The following is a 21115-nucleotide window of genomic DNA, read 5'->3' as shown; positions in this document are numbered from 1 at the left end:
TGCAGACATGAATAATGCACTTGTCCAGCAAACAGGCAGCTTTCTCTAGTAGAAATTCAAGTGCACAGAGGTAGGAATGGGCACTCTGAGTGCAGACAGACGAAAGATACATGAATGGAAATATGTCATAGGAAGAAAGTATCCAGGAGGCTGGGATATGATTAGGCACTGAGAGGAAAGCAAGAGCTCCTTCATCTTCCACTTCTCAAGGGATGGTGAAGCTCGTGTAAATTCAAGTTATGGAGTTAAATGAACCCTGTCCTAAGAGAAAGAAACACTGTTATAGTATAGGGGTGCAGTGTCTCTGAAAAAGCTCTTGACTCCTCATTATCTCCTGCACTCTGCACAGGACTCCATGCCCAGGAACTGCAGATGCCCAACAGCAGCTCCATCAGCCAGTTCCTCCTCCTGGCGCTGGCAGACACGCGGCAGCTGCAGCTCCTGCACTTCTGGCTCTTGCTGGGCATCTACCTGGCTGCCCTCCTGGGCAACGGCCTCATCAGCACAGCCGTAGCCTGCCACCACCGCCTGCACACCCCCATGTACTTCTTCCTGCTCAACCTCGCCCTCCTCGACCTGGGCTGCATCTCCACCGCTCTCCCCAAAGCCATGGCCGATGCCCTCTGGGACACCAGGCACATCTCCTACGCTGGATGTGTTGCCCAGACCTTTCTGTTTGTCTTTCTGATGTCAGCAGAGTATTGCATCCTCACCATCATGTCCTATGACCGCTACGTTGCCATCTGCAAGCCCCTGCACTACGGGACCTTGATGGACAGCAGAGCTTGTGCCACCATGGCAGCAGCTGCCTGGGGCACTGGGCTTCTCCATGCTCTGCTGCACACTATCAGTACATTTTCTCAGCCACTGTGCCGAGGCAATGCTGTGGATCAGTTCTGCTGTGAAATCCCCCACATCCTCCAGCTCTCCTGCTCTGAATCAGACTACCTCAGGGAAACTGTATTTATTGAAGTTATTGTTGTTGCCATACTTGGATGTTTTATATTCATTGTTGTGTCCTATGTGCAGATTTTCAGGGCCGTGCTGAGGATGCCCTCTGAGCAGGGACGACACAAAGCCTTCTCCACGTGCCTCCCTCACCTCACTGTGGTCTTCCTCTTTGTCAGCACTGACTTTTTGGCCTACATGAAGCCCCCATCTTTCTCCTCCCCATCCTTGGACCTGCTGGTTTCATTTCTGTACTCGGTGGTGCCTCCATCATTAAACCCCCTCATCTACAGCATGCGGAACCAGGAGCTCAAGGATGCAGTGAGGAAAATGTCATGGACAAATTTCAGCAGGGATCGTCTTCTCATCTGCCTGAACAAATGATTCACAGTCTTTTCCTCAACATGACTATGTTATCATAGAATATCGGGTCATCACCCTCTCAGTGAAAAAGTTACTTTTAATATCTAACCTAAACCTCCCCAGTCTCAGATTAAAACCATCCCACCTTGTTCTATCACTATCCACCATCATAAACAGCTGTCCCCCCTCCTCTTTATAAGCTCCCTTCAAGTACTGAAAGGCCACAACGAGGTCTCCCTGCAGCCTTCTCTTCCCCAAGCTAAACAAGCCCAGTTCCCTCAGCCTTTCTTCATAGCAGAGCTGCTCCAGCCCCCGATCATGTTAGTGGCCCTCCTCTGGACCTGGCCCTCCTCTGGACTTGCCCCAAGAGCTCCATGTCCTTCCTGTGCTGTGGGCCCAGGCCTGGACGCAGAGCTGCAGATGGGGCCCCACAAGAGCAGAGTAGAAGGGGACGATCACCTCCCTGTCCCTGCTGGCTCCCTTTCTTAATGCAGCCCAGAACACAGCTGGCCTTCTGGGCTGCAGGCGCACGCTGCTGCCTCATGTCCAGCTTCTCATCCACCAGGACCCCCAAGTCTTTCTCCGCAGGGCTGCTCTCAAGTGGTTCTTTGCCCAGTCTGTGTAAACACCTTGCATTGTCCCAGATAAAATGCAGCACCTTGCACTCAGCCTTTTTTAACCTCATTAGGTTCACATGGGCCCACTTCTGCAGCCCGCCCAGGTCCCTCTGGATGGCTTCCCTTCCCTCCAATGGATCGACTGCACCGCTCAGCTTGGTGTCACTTTTAAACTTGCTGAGGATGCACTCGATGCCATCATCTGCATTGTTGATGAAGACGTTGAAGAGCATCCATGGCAAGACTGAGCCTTGAGGGATGCCGCTTGTGATCGGTCTCCACCCTGACACAGAACCATTGACCACAACCTTTGGCTGCACCTGACCAGCCAGTTCCTAATCCATCAAAAAGTCCAGCCTTCAATCCACACCTCTCCAATTTAGAGAGAAAGTTGTGCTGAGCTCCCCTTATCCTTCACTAAGCAGCAGTGAATCCCTTTTCCTCTCAGGTCTTACAGCTGTTCAGACTTCAGCAAGCACTCCTTAGTCATGGTGAGTAGGATGAGAATTGGTAGGAAAAAACGATCCCTAGAAATTCTATTTTTGACCCACATATTTTTGGCATTCATGTCCAGATGCCAACCAGCACTGCTGCATTAGAAGTGATTTCATCTGATGCAATCTGAAAAGAAAGCCTGACCGCACACCATCACCACATTCCCACGTTCCCATAGGGGTACGTCACAGAATCACAGAATCACAGAATTGTAGGGGTTGGAAGGGACCTCAGAGCTCATCGAGTCCAACCCCCTGCCAAAGCAGTTCCTACAGCAGGTCGCACAGGTCGGCATCCAGGCAGGTCTGGAACATCTCCAGAGCAGGAGACTCCCCCACCTCCCTGCAGCCTGTTCCAGTGCTCCTCACCTCACTGTACAGAAGTTCCTTCGCACATTTGTGCACAACTTCCTATGCTGCAGTTTCCAGCCGTTTCCCCTTGTCCTGTCTCCACTCACCACTGAAAACAGTCTGGCCTCGCCATTCTGCCCCCCACACCTCAGATACTGATAGATCTGGATCAGGTCCCCTCTCAGTCTCCTTTTCTCAAGGCTGAACAGACCCAGTTCACTCAGCCTTTCCTCATAGCAGAGATGCTCCAGGCCCTTCACCATCTTTGTGGCCCTCCGCTGGACTCTTTCCAAGAGATCCCTGTCTGTTTTGTACTGGGGAGCCCAGAACTGGACGCAGTGCTGCAGATGAGGCCTCAGCAGGGCAGAGCAGAGGGGGAGGATCACCTCCCTCGACCTGCTGGCCACGCTCTTTTTAATGCACCCCAGGATGCCATTGGCCTTTTTGGCCACAAGGGCACACTGCTGGCTCATGGCAACCTGTCATCCACCAGGACACCCAGGTCCCTCTCCGCAGGGCTCCCCTCCAGCAGCTCATCCCCCAACCTGTACTGGTGCATGCAATTATTCCTCCCCAGATGCAAGACTCTACACTTGCTTTTGTTAAACCTCATCCGTTTTCTACTGCTCAGCTCTCCAGCCTGTCCAGCTCTCGCTGAATGGCAGCACGGCCTTCAGCCAATCCTCCCAACTTCGTGTCATCACAAACTTGCTGAGGGTGGCCACCATCCCCTCATCAAGGTCACTGATGAAGATGTTGAACAAGACCGGACCCAGCACAGACCCCTGAGGAACAGCGCTGCTTACAGGCCTCCAACCGGACTCTGCACCACCAACAACGACCCTCTGTGCTCTGCCAGTCAGCCAGTTCGCAGCACACCTCACTGTCCACTCATCCATCCCACACTTCCTCAGCTTTGTTATAAGGATGTCGTGGGGGACAGCATCAAAAGCCTTGCTGAAATCAAGGTAGACTACATCCACTGCTCTGCCCCCATCCACCCAGCCAGAGACAACATCATAGAAGGCCACCAGGCTGGTCAAACACGACCTCCCCCTGGTGAACCCGTGCTGACTGCTCCTGATCACCTCCTTTTCTTCCATTGTCAGGAGATGACATCCAGCACAGCTGTTCCATCACCTTTCCAGGGGCAGAGGTGAGGCTGACTGGCCTATAATTGCCTGGATCTCCCTTCTTGCCCTTTTTGCAGACCGCAATGACATTGGCTCTCCTCCTGTCTTCAGGCACCTCCCCCATTCTCCAAGACCTCTCAAAGATGACAGAAAGCGGCTCAGCAATCACCTCTGCCAGCTCCCTCAGCTCCCATGGATGCATCCCATCGGCTCCCATGGATTGGTGAACATTGGTGCTGCCTAGGCGCTCTCAGACCACCTCTTACCTGATTGAAGGGAGGTCTTCCATTCCTCAGATCCTCTCACTCACCTCCAGGGTCTCAGATTCCCAAGGGGGAGCTTTTTCACTGAAGACAGAAGCAAAGAAGGCATTCAGTATCTCTGCCTTCTCAGCATCCCCCGTTATCAGAACACCCCCGTCACTTAGCAGGGGAGCCACATTCTCCCTACTCTTCCTTTTACTGTTAACATACTTAAAAAAGCCTTTTTTATTATTCTTTATCCCCTTTGCCAGATTCAATTCCAGGCAGGCTTTAGCCTTCCTTGTCGCATCCCTGCAGGCCCTGACAACATTCCTGTGTTCTTCCCAAGTGCTCAGACCCTTTTTCCACATTTCATGGGCCTTCTTCTTTCCTTTGAGTTTGTGCACGAGCTCCTTGCTCATCCACACAGGTCTCCTGCCACCCTTTCCTGATTTCTTCCTCACAGGGACGCACCGATCCTGAGCTTGGAAGAAGAGCTGCTTCAATGCCGACCAGCTCTCACAGGCCCCCTTGCCTTCCAACACCCCAGCCCACAGCATAGCTCCAAGTAGGCCCCGGAAGAGATCAAGTTGGCTCTCCTGAAGTCCAGGATAGCAATCCTACTTTTTGCTTTGCTTCTTCCACTCAGGACCTTGAACTCCACCATCTCGTGGTCACTACAACCCAAGCTGCCCCCGACCTTTACTTCCCTGACAAGCCCTTCTCTATTAGTGACAATAAGGTCCAGCAGTGCCCCTCTCCTCGTCGATTCCTCAACCACCTGCATCAGGAAGTTGTCTTCAACACATTGCAGGAACCGTCTGGACCGCGCGTGCCTGGCCACGTTGCTTTTCCAGCCAATATCTGCATAATTGAAGTCCCCCATAAGCACCAGCGCCTGGGATCGTGACGCTGCTTCCAACTGTTTGTGGAAGGCCTCATCAACCTCCTCCTCCTGATCAGGCCCTGCAGCACAGCCACAGCAGTGTCAGCCATACCAGCCCCTTGATTCTCACCCACAAGCTCTCCACTGCTACCCCGCTCTCCCCAGGTGCAGTTCAATACATCCTAGCTGCTCTCTCACATAAAGAGCAACTCCACCACCCCTCCTCGCTGGCCGATCTCTCCTAAAAAGCACACAGCCCTCCACGACAACATTCCAGCCCTGCCAGCTGTCCCACCACGTCTCTGTGATACAATGAGATCACAGCCATGTGGCCGCACAGATCTCCAGCTCTTCCTGTTCATTTCCCATACTGCGCGCATTAGTGCACAGACACTGCAGGGAGGCAGCCTTCCCCTGCCACACTCCATCCCTTCCAACTCCACCCTCATCACCCATCAAGTTCACTTTTGAACCTCCAACTACCCGCAGCCCTCATTTTGTCCCCTTCCCCCTTCTTTCCTAATTTAAAGACCTTTCAGTGAGGCTCGCCAGCTCCTGGGCTGGGATCCTTGCAGACAGGTGAGCTCCACCTGCAGCCGTCATGCCAGGAGCTGAGTAAATTGCCCCATGGTCAAAACAACCAAAGTTCTTGTGCCTGCACCAGCCTCTAAGCCATTTATTGATGAGGGTTTTTTGATCCTCTCAGTGTCCTTGGGATAGAAGGGAAGACCAGCTGCACTCCCGCACCATCCAGTGCCCTCCCCAGACCCTTGAAGTCATTCTTAAATATCGCTTATTTTCCAAGAAATCCCTGGTTTTCCCATTAAAAATGGCTTTTTCTGCTAAAAATCCCTGTTTTTTCCTCTTAAATCTGGGGTTTTTCCCCTTAAATGCAGCTTTTTCTGCTCGAAATTCCTGATTTTCTCCTTAAATAGGGCCTTTTCTGCCAGAAATCCCTGTTTTTTTCCTTCAATGTGGGGTTTTTCACCTGAAATCTGGGGTTTTGTCCCAGAAATCCCTGTTTTTCCCCTTAAATCTGGGGTTTTCCCCTTAACTATGGATTTTCCCATGCTGCACAGTGTGCTTTGAAAGGCTGAATGGAGGTAAACTGTTTTATCTTACCACGGATAATTCTGTGCTGTCATTACAGCAGTGCCTGAATAACTGAGTGGCAGTATGACGTGAGAGTCGATTTTTCTGCATGCCAAATTCCGAGTTGTATTGTTAATATGCAGCTTGGAAAGATAGCTAACACTGATTTTTTTTCCCAATTCTTTAATGAATCTGGAGGCCAGATTCAAATGAATTTCCTTGAGTTTTAAAGTGAAATACTCTGGTAAAAAGATGAGCGCTGTCTCTCATATGAAGTCATTCTTGATCTGCCGGCCTTTTTTCATCAATTCTTATGCCTGGTGCTTTTCATTGCCTTGGAAGATGAAGAAGGAAATCGAATGCTGCCCCCCAGATCTTGTGAGCTTATATCACAGAATCACAGAATCACCCGGGTTGGAAGGGACCTCAAGGATCACGCAGTCCCAACCCCCTGCCCAGCAGGGCCACCAAACACACACAGTCACATCAGGTTGCCCAGGACCCCGTCCAAGCTGGCCTTGAACACGGCCAAGGACGGGGCATCCACAACCTCCCTGGGCAGCCCGTTCCAGGCCCTAACCGCTCTCCTTGGGAAGAACTTCCCCCTAACATCCAACCTCAATCTTCCCTCCTTCAACTTGGATCCATTTCCCCTCGTCCTGCTGTTGTCAGCCCTTTGCAAGAGTTGCCTCCCCTCCTGGCTGTAGGTTCCCTTCAGCTATCGATAGGCTGCACTGAGCTCAGCCCGCAGCTTCTCTTCTCCAGGCTGAACGAGCCCAACTCCCTCAGCCTGTCCTCATAGGGGAGGTGCTCCAGCCCCCTGCTCATCTCAGTCGCCCTCCTCTGGACCCTTTCCAACATCTCAATGTCTTTCTTGTCCTGAGGGCTCCACACCTGGACACAGGACTCCAGATGGGGCCTCACAAGAGCCGAGTAGAGAGGGACGATCACCTCCCTGTCCCTGCTGACCACCCCTCTGCCGATGGAGCCCAGGATCCCATTTGCCTTTTGAGCTGCCAGAGCGCACTGCTGCCTCGTGTTCGGTCTCTCGTCCCTCAGGACCCCCAGGCCCACTCCTCCCAGCCTCTACGGGTGCCTGGGGTTCTTCCGGCCCCAATGCAAACCTCATTGAACCTCATCAGGTTCACCCGAGCCCAGCCCTCCAGCCTGTCGAGGTCCCTCTGAATGGCATCCCTTCCTTCCACCCTATCAACCGCACCACTCAGCTTGGTGTCGTCAGCAAACTTGCTGAGGGTGCACTCAATTCCCTCACCGATGTCGTTAACAAAGGTGTTAACGAGCACCGGTCCCCAGACAGACCCTTGGGGGACAGACACCCCTTGGTACCGGCCTCCACCTGGACACAGAGCCATTGACCACCACCCTCTGCCTGCGGCCTTGCAACCAATCGCTCATCCATCGGGTCGTGCACCCATCAAATGCACCTCCCTCCCACTTGGAGATGAGGATGTGGTGGGGGACCATGTCAAAGGCCTTGCTCAGGTGAGGAAGACGGTGAAGCAACACAGAGCTGGCTGGCCTGAAAGGGTCAAACAGGGAACACGCGGCCCCTGCTGAAAGGGAAGGACTGCCATGTGAAACTGGCAAGCATAAGCTACAGCTTCTTCGTTCCGTGACCAAGAGCAGAACGTGTTCTGTGGAGAGAACGCCTTTGGATCACTGCACTGACCATCATCCACAAAGAGCTGCTTAAGGAATGATGTATTGCATACAAGGCCCGTCTGTCCCAGGAGTCTTGAGCTGCTCTCCGTGGGTCTCTATAGGGCGCTGTGGGGCACACTGTGTCTATAGGGGACTATGAAGCACTGTGTGTCTCTGTAGAGCACTAAGGGGCACTGTGTGTTTCCATAGGGCGCTATGGGGCACTGTGTGTCTCTATAGGACGCTGTAGGGCACTGTTTAGCAAGCCTTACATAAAGGCCAAAAGGGGGGCAGCCCGTCAGCAAAAAGCCTCACACCAAGGCCAAAAGGGGGGCAGCCCTTCAGCAAGCCTCACATCAAGGCCAAAATGGGGGCAGCCCTTCAGCAAGCCTCACATCAAGGCCAAAAGGGGGGCAGCACTACAGCAAGACTCACATCAAGGCCAAAATGGGGGCAGCCCTTCAGCAAGCCTCACATCAAGGCCAAAATGGCGGCAGCCCTTCAGCAAGCCTCACATCAAGGCCAAAAGGGCAGCAGCCCTTCAGCAAGCCTCACATCAAGGCCAAAAGGGGGGCAGCCCTTCAGCAAGCCTCACATCAAGGCCAAAAGGGGGGCAGCCATTGAGGAAGCCTCACATCAAGGCCAAAAGGGGGGCAGCCCTTGAGGAAGCCTCACATCAAGGCCAAAAGAGGGGCAGCCCTTGAGGAAGCCTCACATCAAGGCCAAAAGAGGGGCAGCCCTACAGCAAGCCTCACATCAAGGCCAAAAGGGAGGCAGCCCTTCAACAAGCCTCACATCAAGGCCAAAAGGGGGGCAGCCCTTCAGCAAGCCTCACATCAAGGCCAAAATGGGGGCAGCCCTTCAACAAGCCTCACATCAAGGCCAAAATGGGGGCAGCCCTTCAGCAAGCCTCACATCAAGGCCAAAAGAGGGGCAGCCCTTGAGGAAGCCTCACATCAAGGCCAAAAGGGGGGCAGCCCTTGAGGAAGCATCACATCGAGGCCAAAATGGCGGCAGACCTTCAGCAAGCCTCACATCAAGGCCAAAAGGGGGGCAGCCCTTCAGCAAGCCTCACATCAAGGCCAAAAGGGGGGCAGCACTACAGCAAGACTCACATCAAGGCCAAAATGGGGGCAGCCCTTCAGTAAGCCTCACATCAAGGCCAAAATGGCGGCCCTTCAGCAAGCCTCACATCAAGGCCAAAATGGCGGCAGCCCTTCAGCAAGCCTCACATCATGGCCAAAAGGGGGGCAGCACTACAGAAAGCCTCACATCAAGGCCAAAAGGGCAGCAGCCCTTCAGCAAGCCTCACATCAAGGCCAAAAGGGGGGCAGCATTTCAGCAAGACTCACATCAAGGCCAAAAGGGGGGCAGCCCTTGAGGAAGCCTCACATCAAGGCCAAAAGGGGGGCAGCCCTTGAGGAAGCCTCACATCAAGGCCAAAAGAGGGGCAGCCCTTGAGGAAGCCTCACATCAAGGCCAAAAGGGGGGCAGCCCTTCAGCAAGCCTCACATCAAGGCCAAAAGGGGGGCAGCCCTTCAGCAAGCCTCACATCAAGGCCAAAATGGCGGCAGACCTTCAGCAAGCCTCACATCAAGGCCAAAATGGCGGCAGCCCTTCAGCAAGCCTCACATCAAGGCCAAAAGGGCAGCAGCCCTTCAGCAAGCCTCACATCAAGGCCAAAAGGGCAGCAGACCTTCAGCAAGCCTCACATCAAGGCGAAAAGGGGGGCAGCCCTTGAGGAAGCCTCACATCAAGGCCAAAAGGGGGGCAGCCCTTGAGGAAGCCTCACATCAAGGCCAAAAGGGGGGCAGACCTTCAGCAAGCCTCACATCAAGGCCAAAAGGGGGGCAGCCCTTCAGCAAGCCTCACATCAAGGCCAAAAGGGGGGCAGCCCTTCAGCAAGGTTCACATCAAGGGCAAAATGGCGGCAGCCCTTGAGTGGCGCATGAGCTGGCTGATGGGCCCTTGGAGACACGTTGAGAGCCATAGAGACACATTGGGACTCATAGAGAAACATTGAGACCCATTGGGACCCATAGAGACACCTTGAGAGCCATAGAGACACCTTGAGTGCCATAGAGACACACTGAGACTCATTGGGACCCATCGGGACACTTTGGGACCCAGGGACACGTTGAGACCCATTGGGACCCATAGAGACCCATTGAGACCCATAGAGACACATTGGGACCCATAGAGACACACTGAGACTCATTGGTTCCCATTGGGACCCAGAGAGACTCATTGAGACTCATTTGGGTCCCATGGAGACACATTGAGACCCATAGAGACACGCTGAGACCCATTGGGACCCACTGGGACCCATAGAGTCATGTGGGGACCCACAGAGACACATTGGGGTCCTTTGGGAGCCATAGAGACACGTTGGGACCCATAGAGACATAATGGGACCCATTGGGACCCATAGAGACACACTGAGACCCATAGAGACCCATTGGGACCCATAGAGACACTTTGAGACCCATAGAGACCCATTGGGACCCAGAGAGACCCCCTGGGACCCATAGAGACCCACTGGGACCCATAGAGATTCACTGGGACCCATAGAGACCCACTGGGACCCACAGAGACCCATCCAGCCCTGGCTCAGGTCCACTGGCTGTTGTCGAACCTCCTCCTGTTTCTCGCTGCCCAGCCCTCAGCCTGTCCACATACAGACACAAGCGAGAGCTGGCAACCTGCTGCAGGGAACCGGCTCTGCAGGGCTGCTGGGCTTGGTGAGCTTCCACCCCCTCCCATCCTGGCTTCCACCTTCTGTTCCCAAAGCCGATGCCGCCCAACCCATCGTCCCGCTTCTCAGCTCAGCCCATGTCCCCTCTGCGTTCCCCTTGCCTTCCTTCAGCTGCGCCTGCCTGCAGCGTCCGTGTGAAACGGCTCATCCCGCTCGGAAGGCCGGCAGGAAAGCGAATCTCTGGGAGCCCCAAGCAAAGCAAAGGGTGGCGGGAGCCATGGAGTCACAGCATGGACACAGAGGATGGATGCCGGGTCATTTATTGAGCGTGGTGACAAGGAATGCGGGCAGAACTGAGCGACTTCCTGACAGCGGGTCATCAAGGGTACGGGCAGAGCACTGTGCAACAGCGCTTGTTTGCGTATGGCCTGCGTGAAGATCAGCACAGGCAGCAGCTGCTAAAGGAAAACGAGTGATAGGGCATTGAGAGCCAAGGAAAGGAAACAGGGGCAGCACAATATGGCATTGAGAGCCAAGGAAAGGGGAGGAAACAGGGGCAGCACAATATGGCATTGAGAGCCAAGGAAAGGAAACAGGGGCAGCACAATATGGCATTGAGAGCCAAGGAAAGGAGGAAACAGGGGCAGCACAATATGGCATTGAGAGCCAAGGAAAGGAAACAGGGGCAGCACAATATGGCATTGAGAGCCAAGGAAAGGAAACAGGGGCAGCACAATATGGCATTGAGAGCCAAGGAAAGGGGAGGAAACAGGGCCCAGCGCCCCCAGGCAGGGCAGCAGCGGTGTCACAATGGCAGCGGCCGTGTCATCATGGTGTCGCCGCGGCGCCGTTTGTGACACGGGCACCCGGGAGGGGTATAAAAGGCGGAACGCGGCGGTGGGTCCCACATCCTGAAGGAGCATCTGGTAGAGAGCAGACGCATCTGAAGGATGAGCTTCGGCATGGCTGGCGCCAACATGGAGCGAGCCGCCGGCGCGACGCGGAGCAGGAGGAGCGAGGTCGGCCCCGCAGCGGGACGCACCTCCAGGCTCATAGACACCGAGACCAAAGGTAATGGACACCAAGTGGATCCACGGCCGGCACAGAGGCACCTGGCACAGAGGAGACGCTTTGCATCCGCTGCCTTGCTCCCGCCTGGCGGCCATAGCAGTGCTGGGGAGCGACAGATGCAAAGCATGAGCTGATGCAGTGTGAGCTGATGCAGTGTGAGCTGATGCAGTGAGAGCTGATGCAGTGTGAGCTGATGCAGAGTGAGCTGATGCAGTGAGAGCTGATGCAGTGTGAGCTGATGCAGTGAGAGCTGATGCAGAGTGAGCTGATGCAGTGTGAGCTGATGCAGTGAGAGCTGATGCAGTGAGAGCTGATGCAGTGTGAGCTGATGCAGTGAGAGCTGATGCAGTGTGAGCTGATGCAGTGAGAGCTGATGCAGTGAGAGCTGATGCAGTGTGAGCTGATGCAGTGAGAGCTGATGCAGTGTGAGCTGATGCAGAGTGAGCTGATGCAGTGAGAGCTGATGCAGTGAGAGCTGATGCAGTGTGAGCTGATGCAGTGTGAGCTGATGCAGTGAGAGCTGATGCAGAGTGAGCTGATGCAGTGAGAGCTGATGCAGTGAGAGCTGATGCAGTGTGAGCTGATGCAGTGTGAGCTGATGCAGTGAGAGCTGATGCAGTGTGAGCTGATGCAGTGAGAGCTGATGCAGTGAGAGCTGATGCAGTGAGAGCTGATGCAGTGAGAGCTGATGCAGTGTGAGCTGATGCAGTGTGAGCTGATGCAGTGTGAGCTGATGCAGTGAGAGCTGATGCAGAGTGAGCTGATGCAGAGTGAGCTGATGCAGTGAGAGCTGATGCAGTGTGAGCTGATGCAGTGTGAGCTGATGCAGTGTGAGCTGATGCAGTGAGAGCTGATGCATTGAGAGCTGATGCAGTGTGAGCTGATGTAGTGAGAGCTGATGCAGAGTGAGCTGATGCAGTGTGAGCTGATGCAGATTGTAACCTGCTTTTCCTTTGCCCTCCAGAGCGAGTCGCCGTCTGGGATGCGGTGGCCGCCTACATCCGGGAGCAGCTGCTGGTGCACAAGGTGTGTTGGCCGTCGGGTTCCTCCTCTCGCCGTCCAGCTCGGCCTGGACTCCCTCAGCCTCTTCCCCTGTGCACAAAGCAGGAAGCTGCCCCCACGTTTCTCTCCTGGGCATCCCACGGCCTTCCTGCAAATGCGCGGTCGCTTGTGCTGGGCCCTGTCGGATCTCAGGGCTGATCCCGGTCTCTGGGAGCCTCTGGATGCCATGGGGCTCCTTCTGCCCTGCAGCCTGCTGGGCTGCATCCGGGAGGGCGAGGGCAAGGAGAGGACCGTGCAGCCCCTTCCCAAAGCCATTCCTGATGCCTGGCTCGTGCCTCTGAACGGCGGCAGAGGCTCCCGAGCTGCGTCCCCACGTCGGAGCCCCGCCGGCTCTTCCTCCGGCCGTCCCGTAACCCTTGCGCCCTTCCTTTCTCTTCCACTCGCAGGGGGTCTGGATCCCCACCTTTGGCACCTTTGACACCGTCTCCAAAGACATCTGGACTGAGAACGGCACCGTGACCCTGCAGTGGCCCGTGTTCACCCTGGCTACAAACCTGATGGTCGCCCACCACCTCAAGGCCCGCAGGGACTCCCTGTCAGGTAGGAGGGGGGATTCCACTCCTGCTGCCATCACGGACAGGGCAAACGGGGCCACCGCTCCATTCTCAACAGCAAACCTTCCCCTGTCCAAACCTGGGGCCGCTCAGGCTGACGTCCACCGCAAGCCCTTCTAGGGAAGCACGGCTGGAAAATCAACCCTATCGTCACCTCCGTCTCTCGCATTTTGCAGGGCACAGGAAGGTGGACCCTCTGAGATACAGCAAGGCGGCCGCAGGCACCTCTCTGAGCTGGAAGACCCTCAGGACCGGCATCCAGAGCACCGTGTCCCTGCTCTCCGGCTGCCTGCAGAACGGGGAGAAGGTCGCCGTGGTCCTGAAAGACATCGGCGTGCTCCTGGTTGACGGCTTGACCTTCCACATGAAATACTACTTCGACTTCCTCGAGCAGCTGTCCGGAAAAGAGACATTCAGAAGAGCTGCTTCCAAGGTGAGCTGTAGGTTCCTCTGTGGCCCTGGCACTGCCGTGACCCTCGCCGTGCCCAAGCACACATCAGAACGCGGCCGGCTGCTCGGGCCCATAGAGACACGTGGAGACACGTTGAGACCCATAGAGACACGTTGGGACCCATAGAGACACACTGGGACCCATAGAGACACATTGGGACCCATAGAGACACTTTGAGATCCATAGAGACATGTTGAGACCCAGTAAGACACATTGGGACCCTTAGAGACAGATTGGGACACATAGAGACACATTGAGCCCCATAGAGACACATTGAGGCCCACTGGGACTCATCGAGGCACATTGGGACCCATAGAGACATGCTGGTACCCATAGTGACACGCTGACACCCATTAAGGCACATTGGGACCCATAGAGACAAATTGAGGCCCATAGAGACACATTGGGACCCATAGAGACACATTGGGACCCATAGAGACACTTTGAGATCCATAGAGACATGTTGAGACCCAGTAAGACACATTGGGACCCTTAGAGACAGATTGGGACCCATAGAGACACATTGAACCCCATAAGGATACATTGAGGCCCACTGGGACTCATAGAGGCACATTGGGACCCATAGAGACACGTTGAGACCCATAGAGACACCTTGAGTACCATAGAGACAAACTGAGACACAATGGGACCCATAGAGACATCATGAGATCCACAGAGACACGTTGGGACCCATAGAGACACATTGAGACACACTGGGACCCATAGAGACATGCTGAGACCCATAGAGACACGTTGGGACCCATAGAGACCCATTGGGACCCATGGAGACCCATTGGGACCCATAGAGACACATTGGGACCATAGAGACAGGTTGGAACCCATAGAGACACATTGAGAGCCACAGAGACACATTGTGACCATAGAGACACATTGTGACCATAGAGACACGTTGGGACCCATAGAGACATCTTGAGTACCATAGAGACAAACTGAGACACAATGGGACCCATAGAGACATAATGAGAGCAATAGAGAACCATTGGGACACATAGAGACACGTTGAGACCCACATAGACACGTTGGGACCCATAGAGACACGCTGAGACCCATAGAGACACGTTGAGCCCCATAGAGACCCATAGAGACCCATAGAGCCTCATAGAGACCCATAGAGAGCCACAGACTCCCACAGCCTCCCCTTCTGTCCCCCCAGGCCCCCTGGCTGCTGGACATGGTGGTGTCCCGCGGGGCACCGCTGGCTTCCCTGCTGCTCTCCGGCTGCCTCGTCGTCTTTCCCACGTGAGTCTGTTGGTGGCTGCGGCGCGGCTGCTCAGCTCTCGTTGCGCAGCGCTTGTTCCGTGTGTCCGTGTCTGTGCTGCCCGTGTGTCACAGAACCACAGCAGGATTGGAGCTGCAAGGAGCCCTGAAAGAGCACCTCGTCCCACTGCCCTGCGGGGAACAGGGACACCGACCCCCACAGGAGGTCGCTCTGAGCCTGCTCCAGCCCCACCTCCAATGCCCGTCCAGGCACCACCAGCTCTCCGGGCAAGATGCTCCGGTGCCTCGCCACCCTCCTGTCCCAAACCTCTTCCTCACATCCAACCTCCATCTCCTGCCCTTGGAAACCGGTTTCCCTTCCACCCGAACCGACTGCCCCTGCTCAAGCCTTTGCCCAGGAGCGTGCTTCATGCGGCACGAAGACGTGCCTGGCAGCAGACGGCCAGAGAGCAGCAAGCAGTGCTGGCTGCGTCACACCGCTCGCTGCCTTCTCCTCTCGTGCAGCTTTCAAATGGAGTTTGTGCCCAAACCACCGCCCGCAATACGCCGCAAGTCCTCGGGAAGCCTCTGTGGTCGGGAGACGGCAAAGAAAGAAGCCGCTTTGCCACCTCTGGACCAGGGCAAGACAGGTAAAGCAGCTTCAGCTCCTCTCCAGGGCACGGGCGGCCAACCGGAGGTAGGAAATCCCCTGCTGAGCACCAGCCCAGGGCTCTGACTGGCGTCAAAGCTTCACGCCAGCTCAGCACGGCCCCTTCCCATGAGGAACTGCTGGCCTGCCCAAAGCCAAGGCGCCGGCTGTGACGTGCCCCCATCCCTGGCGATGGCAGGAGGACGTGCGGATCTTAGGCCCTGCCCTCCCCCGACGGAAGGAAGGACGCGGTCCCCCCAAAATCCCCCCGCCGCCTCACCGTCGCCACCCAGCTCCTCTTTCCCAAAGCCAACGCCACGAATGCGCTCCCAGCACAGAGCTGAGCTGCAGAGAGGAGGAGCGGGGCCAGGGCTGCCGTCAGGGAGGGCGGCGCGGATGGGAGCAGCGGGGGGAGCGGAGCGGCCCTCTGGGCTGCTGTGGGAAGGGGCCTGAGCGCCCCTGGGGAGCGAGCCAAAGGGCTGACGCTGAATCTCCTCTGCCTTCCCCGTTGCAGTGAGGTTTGCTGGCCGTCCCACCATCATCAAACGCTTGAGCACTTCCAGCATTGACGGAGGACACTTCAGAAGGATCAGGAGCTTGCTGCTCCAGAGGAGCTCGACGTCCAGGTGAGGCTGCGGGCTGCCGTGCGCACGGGGGCGACCCGACCGAAGCCCATTCCCTAATCCCAAAGGGTCCCTGTTTGTGGCCGCCCAACAGTGCTGCCACGGGGACCCCCAGCTCACAGGGCTGCCGCTCTGCGCGTCTCAGGGGCAGCCGGTGAGCAGGCTGCGGGCAGGGAGTTTGGGCACAGCCCTGCTCCAGCCCCACCTCCAATGCCCGTCCAGGCAGCCACCGGCTCTCCGGGCAAGATGCTCCGCTGCCTCGCCACCCTGCTGTCCACAGGCTCCTTCCTTACGTCCCAACCTCGTGCCCTTTGCAACCATTTCCCCTTCACCCGAACCGACCGCGACGCAGCCCAGGCTCCCGGCTCAGGCTTGCAGCCCCGAAGCCACCGGCCCCTCACGCGGACCCCTCCTGCTCTGTCCTTGCAGACTGCTGCCAGCCATCCGCCAGGTGCCTGAGGCCCCAAAGCAGCCGCTGCCCTGCCAGCTGCAGGGGGACGCAGAAGCTCCAAGCCAACGAGAGCTGGGCCCAGCACCGCGGGCGAAACACGTGAGCTTCTCTGAGGCACAACTGGGGGCAGAAAACGTCCGTGGGCACGGCGTGCTGCCCACATTGCAGGCAGCCGAGGCCTCACCCCGTCGGGTCACCTTTGGGCAGACGCCAGCGTTCCCAAGATCTTCGTCCAGAGCTGAGTCCAGCCTGTCCTCGCAGCCTCCAGGCAGACATCCCAGGTTCCCACTGGTGGCACGCGACTCCATCCAAGTCATGAGGATGAGGGCTCAGAAGAGGGCTGCGCAGCAAGAACCTCAGCAGGACGGCGGCAGCGAGACCTCGTGCTGAGGCCAGCCTGCCTGAGCAGTCTGCCCCCAGCACATCCGCATCGCTGCCACCCAGGCAAGAAGAAACGCAGTCTCCCAAGCCGTTGGCCTGCCGAGACCAAAGCCCGCCCTGCAGGAAGAACAGGGGGCAGAAAAAGGCCCTGGGCACGGCGTGCTGCCCAACGTGCACACGGCCGAGGCCTCGCCGCATCGGGCCGCCTTGGGGCAGACGCCAGCTGCCAGAAGATCTTCCTGCAGAGCTGAGTGCCAAGCGTCGGCCTCCCAACACCTGCAGAAGGGCTCAGCCCAGCCGTGCTGATGCGGGCATGGGCTGCCCAGACAGACAGACGTCGACTGGAGGCTGCCAAACGGACGCCGGAATCCCACCTGCGCGGCATCTCATACGACAGCAGGCTGCCCAGGGCCCCGTCCAACCTGGCCTCCAACACCTCCAGGGACGGGGCGTCCAACAACCTCTGCGGGCATCCGGTTCCCAGAGAGCATCTCCCCGCTCTCTCTGCAAACAACAACCCAACCTGACATCCCATCTTCAACTGCACACCACGTCCGCTTGGCCTGACGTCGGCCGCACCATCACAGCCGACTCCCCTCCTATTCGTAGGCTCCCTTGACGTACGGAAGGCTGCCACGAGGGCACCGCGCAGCCTTCCCTTCTCCAGGCCAAGCGAGGAGATGTCGAGTGCAATGGAGAGGGGCAGAACCATCAATAAAGCCTTACCGGGGGCCTACCTTGAAACATCCCCACGATGGCTGTGACGGAGTCCTTGCGCCTTTTGACGCCGCCTCTTTGGATGCCGGGGCAGGGAGAAAGAACGCTGAGAGGGCATCAGAGCGTCGCACCACGCTTCCCTTGGTGCCCAGGCGTCTCTTCTGCCCCAGGCTGAGTTCTTGGCCTTTTGGGCTGACCACAAGCCGTGCCCGCTGTCGCCTTTGCAACCTCTTGCAGTTTGGGCTCAGGGTTCTGCTTCAGACGCTGTGCGCTGGGTCTTGCGAATCCCTCGGCGAGGCCAAACGGCGCGGAGCTCCTTCTACCCCTGCTTGTGCAGGTCAGGAGCTCCTGCTGGGACCCACAGAGACACATTGGGACCCAGAGAGACACATTGGGACCCATTGGAGACACGTTGGGACCCATAGAGACACGTTGGGACCCATAGAGTCACGTTGAGAGCCATAGACACACATTGGGACCCATGGAGACACACTGAGACCCATAGAGAAACTTTGGGGCCCATAGAGACACATTGAGACCCATGGAGACACATTGGGATCCATAGAGACACATTGAGACCCATAGAGACCTGTTGGGGCCCATAGAAACACGTTGAGATCCATAGAGACTCACTGAGGACCATAGAGACACATTGAGGCCCTTTGGGACCCATAGAGGCACATTGAGAGCCATAGAGACACGTTGGGACCCATAGTGCCCTACAGAGACACACAGTGCCCCATATTGCCCTATAGAGACACACAGTGCCCCACAACGGCCTATAGACACACAGTGCCCCATAGTACCCTATAGAGACACACAGTGCCCTAAAGTGTCCTATAGAGACACACAGTGCCCCATAGAGCCCTATAGAGACACACAGTGACCCATAGTGCCCTACAGAGACACTCAGTGCCCCAAAGAGCCCTATAGAGACACACAGTGCCCCATAGTGCCCTATAGAGACACACAGTGCCCCCACAACGGCCTATAGACACACAGTGCCCCATAGTACCCTATAGAGACACACAGTGCCCTAAAGTGTCCTATAGAGACACACAGTGCCCCATAGAGCCCTATAGAGACACACAGTGACCCATAGTGCCCTACAGAGACACTCAGTGCCCCATAGCGCCCTATAGAGACACACAGTGCCCCATAGCGCCCTATAGACACACAGTGCCCTGATCACAGAATCACAGAATCACAGATCACAGAATCAGCCGGGTTGAAGGGAGCTCAAGGATCACGCAGTTCCAACCCCCTGCCCAGCAGGGCCACCAAACACACACAGTCACATCAGGTTGCCCAGGACCCCGTCCAAGCTGGCCTTGAACACGGCCAAGGACGGGGCATCCACAACCTCCCTGGGCAGCCCGTTCCAGGCCCTAACCGCTCTCCTTGGGAAGAGCTTCCCCCTCACATCCAACTGAAATCTTCCCTCCTTCAACTTGGATCCATTTCCCCTCGTCCTGCTGCTGTCAGCCCTTTGCAAGAGTTGACTCCCCTCCTGGCTGTAGGTTCCCTTCAGGTATCGATAGGCTGCACTGAGCTCAGCCCGCAGCTTCTCTTCTCCAGGCTGAACGAGCCCAACTCCCTCAGCCTGTCCTCATAGCGGAGGTGCTCCAGCCCCCTGCTCATCTCAGTCGCCTTCCTCTGGACCCTTTCCAACATCTCAATGTCTTTCTTGTCCTGAGGGCTCCACACCTGGACACAGGACTCCAGATGGGGCCTCACAAGAGCCGAGTAGAGAGGGACGATCACCTCCCTGTCCCTGCTGACCACCCCTCTGCCGATGGAGCCCAGGATCCCATTTGCCTTTCGAGCTGCCAGAGCGCACTGCTGGCTCATGTTCAGTCTCTCGTCCCTCAGGACCCCCAGGCCCACTCCACCCAGCCTGTACGGGTGCCTGGGGTTCTTCCGGCCCCAATGCAAACCTCATTGAACCTCATCAGGTTCACCCGAGCCCAGCCCTCCAGCCTGTCGAGGTCCCTCTGAATGGCATCCCTTCCTTCCACCCTATCAACCGCACCACTCAGCTTGGTGTCGTCAGCAAACTTGCTGAGGGTGCACTCAATTCCCTCATCGATGTCGTTAACAAAGGTGTTAACGAGCACCGGTCCCCAGACAGACCCTTGGGGGACACCCCTTGGTACCGGCCTCCACCTGGACACAGAGCCATTGACCACCACCCTCTGCCTGCGCCCTTTCAACCAATCGCTCATCCATCGGGTCGTGCACCCATCAAATGCACCTCCCTCCCACTTGGAGATGAGGATGTGGTGGGGGACCATGTCAAAGGCCTTGCTCAGGTGAGGAAGACGGTGAAGCAACACAGAGCTGGCTGGCCTGAAAGGGTCAAACAGGGAACATGAGGCCCCTGCTGAAAGGGAAGGACTGCCATGTGAAACTGGCAAGCATAAGCTACAGCTTCTTCGTTCCGTGACCAAGAGCAGAACGTGTTCTGTGGAGAGAACGCCTTTGGATCACTGCACTGACCATAATCCACAAAGAGCTGATTAAGTAATGACGTATTGCTGTCAGCTGCACGAATGTTATCTGATGGAAGTATTGTATCCTCCTGGAGCTGAAAGATATAAAAACCCTGTAACAATAATAAACTGCTTCTTGCACCAGCAGAGCCAAAGCCCGTCTGTCCCAGCAGTCTTGAGCTGCTCTCCGTGGGTCTCTATAGGGCGCTGTGGGGCACAGTGTGTCTAAAGGGGACTATGAAGCACTGTGTGTCTCTGTAGAGCACTAAGGGGCACTGTGTGTTTCCACAGGGCGCTATGGGGCACTGTGTGTCTCTGCTGGGCACTATGGGGCACTGTGTGTCTCTATAGGGCGCTATGGGGCACAGTTTAGCAAGCCTCACATACAGGCCAAAAGGGGGGCAGCCCTTCAGCAAAAAGCCACACACCAAGGCCAAAAGGGGGGCAGCCCTTCAGCAAGCCTCACATCAAGGCCAAAATGGCGGCAGCCCTACAGCAAGCCTCACATCAAGGCCAAAAGGGGGGCAGCCCTTCAGCAAGACTCACATCAAGGCCAAAAGGGGGGCAGCCCTTTAGTAAGCCTCACATCAAGGCCAAAAGGGGGGCAGCCCTTTAGTAAGCCTCACATCAAGGCCAAAAGGGGGGCAGCCCTTCAGCAAGCCTCACATCAAGGCCAAAAAGGGGGGCAGCCCTTTAGTAAGCCTCACATCAAGGCCAAAAGGGGGGCAGCCCTTCAGCAAGCCTCAGACCAAGGCCAAAAGGGGGGCAGCCCATCAGCAAGCCGCACATCAAGGCCAAAAGGGGGGCAGCCCTTCAGCAAGCCTCACATCAAGGCCAAAATGGCGGCAGCCCTTCAACAAGCCTCACATCAAGGCCAAAAGGGGGGCAGCCCTTCAGCAAGACTCACATCAAGGCCAAAAGGGGGGCAGCCCTTCAGCAAGCCTCACATCAAGGCCAAAAGGG

At 56.4% G+C, this 21115-nt stretch overlaps 2 protein-coding genes across 2 annotated transcripts; both read left to right on the top strand.

Annotated features, from left to right (window-relative positions):
• The first annotated feature begins 327 nt into the window (after positions 1–327).
• On the top strand, positions 328–1332 carry LOC128079458 (olfactory receptor 14C36-like). Its single transcript, XM_052680691.1, has one exon. The coding sequence runs from the start codon at positions 373–375 to the stop codon at positions 1330–1332; it is 960 nt and encodes a 319-aa protein (XP_052536651.1). The 5' UTR covers positions 328–372.
• Positions 1333–11433: 10101 nt separating this feature from the next.
• Positions 11434–17203, top strand: LOC128079459 (uncharacterized; the record flags this gene model as incomplete). Its single annotated transcript, XM_052680692.1, is given in 9 exon segments — positions 11434–11554; positions 12519–12580; positions 13003–13156; positions 13347–13603; positions 14796–14881; positions 15365–15489; positions 16003–16114; positions 16541–16925; positions 16927–17203. Coding segments are annotated over 9 exon segments (1579 nt in total), but the record flags the coding sequence as incomplete, so codon positions are not given.
• Positions 17204–21115: the final 3912 nt, after the last annotated feature.

The sequence above is a fragment of the Tympanuchus pallidicinctus genome, unplaced genomic scaffold, assembly GCF_026119805.1.
Source record: "Tympanuchus pallidicinctus isolate F22 unplaced genomic scaffold, pur_lepc_1.0 scaffold188, whole genome shotgun sequence".
In the NCBI taxonomy this organism is placed as follows: Eukaryota; Metazoa; Chordata; class Aves; order Galliformes; family Phasianidae; genus Tympanuchus; species Tympanuchus pallidicinctus.
Note: the sequence above shows the minus strand (reverse complement) of the source record. Positions and strands in the feature narration are given on the sequence as shown.